Consider the following 3,853-nt stretch of genomic DNA (forward strand, 5'->3'; position numbering starts at 1 on the left):
AATCCCAACCAGAAAGGCAGAAATTGGGCAAAGCAGCAACACTTTAAAAATTCCTCTCTTTTTTTTTTTTTTTTTTTTTGAGGAGTGCCACCTCACCCAACACATCACGCAAGGCCGTGGGGTTTCAAGGCCACCTCCCTCACTCCTATTGCCAGCAGTGGCGGTTCCTGCAGAGCTCTGCCGAAAACCACGGCACCAAACCCGCCTTGGGGAGGGGAGCTCTGCCGCACCGCGCTGCGGACGGACGCTCACCCCTCGGAGGTAGGCAGCTTAGTGAGGCAATCATGAAATAAATAGCAGAAAAACATTGATTTAGCTACTGGTGCCCTGTTCTGACCGGATTTGTGCCCATTCCAACATCGACATCACTCAGAAAAGATATTTTGGTTTGGTGGCTTTTTTTCTTCTTTTCTCCAAAACAAATTGCTGCACTGCTTTTTATTCTGGGTTAACAGCAGCTTAAAACCACCAGTGGGAACTCCACTTTAACAGAAAAAGAGCGGAGCCTGCTCTGCTCTGTAAGCTTGGAGCCACAGAGCCCACAGCCCTGGGTATGGTCCCAGGGGTGTCAGCGAGGACCTAACGAGGAACTGGAGATTGCCCAGACGTCGCTGAGGTCCCCGCTGTGATGGAGGAGCAAGATGTAGATGATTAAAACCACCCAGCTCAGCTGACTACGACCACAGTTGGGAGGTTTTCCAGCACGTCACCTCAGTGTGCGCCGACCCCACCTCTTACCCGTGCTGGGACAGGTTGGTGGTGACCAGCACCGTCTTCACCTCCTCCACGCCGGCTCCATCCACGGCGCCGTCGGGTGTAGTCACCACCACCACCTCCTCCATGTGAACGCTGACGTCCGGAGTCGCCATGGCCAGGCCGGAGCGGGCAGCAACAGGCAGGAGAGCCCTCGGTCTGTGGAGAAATGAGGGGAAGCCCCACGTGAAAAACTCTCCCTGCTAAAATGGGTCATGGGGAGACCATCGGCGCGTTGGGAGCAAGGGGGCTGCAGGGAATCTGTGCTCCTACGGAGAGGGGGATTAGCAAATCCCCAACCGCTCCAGAAACAAGGGGAGGGATGAAGGGAGGTTCGTAACCCAACACACGCTCCGCAGGCTGGGCGAGGGTGATGGGCACGGGAAGGGGCAAGAGGTGGGAAGGGACTGGGGCACGGGTGGCGAGGGGCAGAGTGTGGGAGCAGGTGGGAAGCAAAAAAACGGTCCTGGCATTCACAAAAAACTCTGTGAAGCTACTCAGTTTGCAGGTGCGCTTCCAAATGTATTTCAAACTATCTCAAAAGGATTTCACGCTGCTGGAGGAGCTCAGCACCGTCTCCTCCGCTGCAGGAACTCTCCCCTCCTCCAAAGTCACACCCCAAAAAATGAAATTAAAAAAGCACTTCAAGCCAGCAGAAACGAAGTGACATCTGAAAACTATTTCAAAGCGTGTGTTTCTAATAAATCAGCAATAGATTTAGGACAGCACTTAAAACCGACTTCAGTGCCCATCCCTGCAAAGCCAGTATTTCACATGCAAGAAGAAACCTGGGAAAAAAAACCCAAAATCTAGTGAAGTAAAGGCACAAGGAGCCGTGCATCTTTATGCTCTCACGGATGCAGTACATCCCCGGCTGCTCCAGGCTCCACGCCCGGAGCACAACCCAACTCATGGGGGAAAGTCTGGGTCCCCCAGGGACACCATTGCCCTCCTTCCCTGCCAGCTCGCGCCCCAGAGAGTTTAGGTAACTCTAGAATTAAAAGCAGTTTTAAGTCATTTAAGCAATAGGAGAAGTCCAAAAAAGGGAAATAAATATCCTTTACCAACGCTATACGTGCATGCATAAACATCCTTCAAACACCCCTGTTACCGTTAACGTTACAAGGAGAGCGCAATAAAATGTGTGTACGCTGTTAGAGCCACAAAAAAAAAAAATTTGTTTGCAAATCAGCTTCTGAGGAGATCTGCAGCCCTGTCCCGCGAGCGAAGCACGCCTGATTTCCCCCTAACGCCCCAGCAGCGCTCACCCACACACCAACACCCAGGTTTTGAGAAGCCCGGGACTACACAGCGTCTCCCCTCGCACCGGCGCAGCCGACACGGGGGTAAGGGCAGATTTGGGGGAGCGCTCGCCACGGGGAGCTCCTGGGAGCCCTTTGGAGCCGCTGGGCTCCCCCCACCTTCCCGGGGCCACCACCGGAGCCGTGCGCTGACCGACGTGTCCGAGCTGGCGTCACCACGTGACTCAGGCCCTGCAAAAACACCCGCGTGGACCCGCGAGGTGACCTACCCCCTCCACGGGGTTCACCCGAGCCGAGGGTGCTGGGTCCCCCGAAACAGCCCAGCACGAAGCCACCAAGAGAAGCGCTTCGGGTTTTGCAGCAGCGAGGAACAAGGCGAGGGCGGGCGGCCAGACCGAGGGCGAGAGAAACCAGAGGGTTTGCTAAAAAATAGCATTTTAGCGACTGCAGAAGCGGGGCAGGCCCACGCCTGCTCCCCACTTCCCGTCCCCCCTCGTTCCTGCAGCGGGACGGCAGCTCCCCCCGGGTGCTGTGCGTTCAGCTGAACTAGTACAATTTTTTTGTTGTTGCCCTATGCCTATGTTTTCATTTTGGGGTAAAAACTTGCAGCATTAGCGTCACCCATGACGGCCTCCGCGCCGGGGCCCGGTTTCGGGGTGCTCTGAACATCCTGCCCAGCTCCCACCAGGGCTGGCTGAGGGAAGGCTCAGCACCAGGTACCTCTGGGCAGGAACTAGCGCGGGATGGAGGAAAACTGGGCTGAAAACACAAATAATGAACAGCGGTGGGGTGTGGGGGGGCGGCTGGAGCGGCACAGGGAGCACCCTAGCTCTTCCAGGGCTGGGTGCACCCATGTGCGTCCACCCGTGCACCCCGGATGGCACCAAGCAAGCTCCAGGAAAAATCTGGGGTGAGGTGAGACAAAAATTTTTTTAAAAGGAAGAAGACAAAAAAAAAAGCACTGCACCACTCAGAGGAAGGAGATTTTTGGGGTGCCTGGCAGTGGAGGGGGTAGAAGCAAGCAAGGGGGGTGCACGGGGGGGGGAGCGCACCCAGGGAGGGTGCGGGGGGGTGTGCAAACACGGGGGTGCCTGGGGTGGGCCGCAGAAAAGGGGGTGCACAGGGAGGGGGCTTCAGCAAGGGTGCGGGGGGGGGGGGCACAGCACGGGGGGGGGGGTGTCGGAGGGCGCGGAGAGAGGCGACTAAACGGGGGGGGTGCAGGGAGAGGGGGTGCACGAGGGGGGTCGTGGCTGCGCAAACGGGGGGAGGCTGTACGGGGGGGTGCAGAGAGTGGGGTGCACGGGGGGGGGAGGCTGCCCGGAAAAGGGGTGCATGGGGGGGGTTCGGCTCCCGGCGCTCCTCGTGGCGCCGCGCGGGCGGGCAGGGGGTGCCCCCCCCCACCCTGCGGCGGGGCGGCGCGCGCGTTCCCGCCGGCGGCGCCGGGCGCGAGGCCGGCGGGAGGGGAAGGGGGGGGAAGGGGGGGGGGGGGCGCGCTCACGCTGGCAGCGCCGGGCGTGCGGGAGGGAGGAGGAGGAGGAGGAGGAGGAGGAGGAGGAGGAGGAGGAGGGGGGGGGAAGGGGGGGGCGCGGGGCGGGCGGGCGGCCGGGCGCTGCCGCCGTCTCCTGCCGCTGCCGTAACGTCCTGACGCTCCGCAGGGACCCGCCGGCCGGACGGCGCGTACGGAGGCCCCGCGGCGGATGACGCCGGGCCCGGCTCTTACCTCAGGCCGGGGCCCGCGCTGCCCCGCTCCGGCTCCAGCGGCGGCCGCTCGGCTGGGCGGGCGGTGGGTGCGGGGAGGGAAGGGAGGCAGGAGGGTGGTGGTTGGGGGGGGGGGGGGG

At 60.6% G+C, this 3,853-nt stretch overlaps 1 protein-coding gene across 2 annotated transcripts in view; it reads right to left on the minus strand.

Annotated features, from left to right (window-relative positions):
* The window catches only part of GMEB2 (glucocorticoid modulatory element binding protein 2), an 18,103-nt gene extending 14,250 nt beyond the window's left edge, over nucleotides 1-3,853 (minus strand). The window contains exons 1-2 of one of the 2 annotated variants that reach the window (XM_074843650.1): nucleotides 3,736-3,853; nucleotides 739-912 (exon numbers count right to left, since the gene is read on the minus strand). In XM_074843650.1, coding sequence (XP_074699751.1) covers nucleotides 739-869 — 131 coding nt within the window. In that variant the 5' untranslated portion in view covers nucleotides 870-912; nucleotides 3,736-3,853. Of the gene's footprint in view, nucleotides 1-738; nucleotides 913-2,284; nucleotides 2,938-3,735 lie in introns of those variants that run through there. The other variant, XM_074843651.1, reaches the window with a different exon arrangement.

This window comes from Strix aluco, chromosome 17 (genome assembly GCF_031877795.1).
Source record: "Strix aluco isolate bStrAlu1 chromosome 17, bStrAlu1.hap1, whole genome shotgun sequence".
Taxonomy (NCBI): domain Eukaryota; kingdom Metazoa; phylum Chordata; class Aves; order Strigiformes; family Strigidae; genus Strix; species Strix aluco.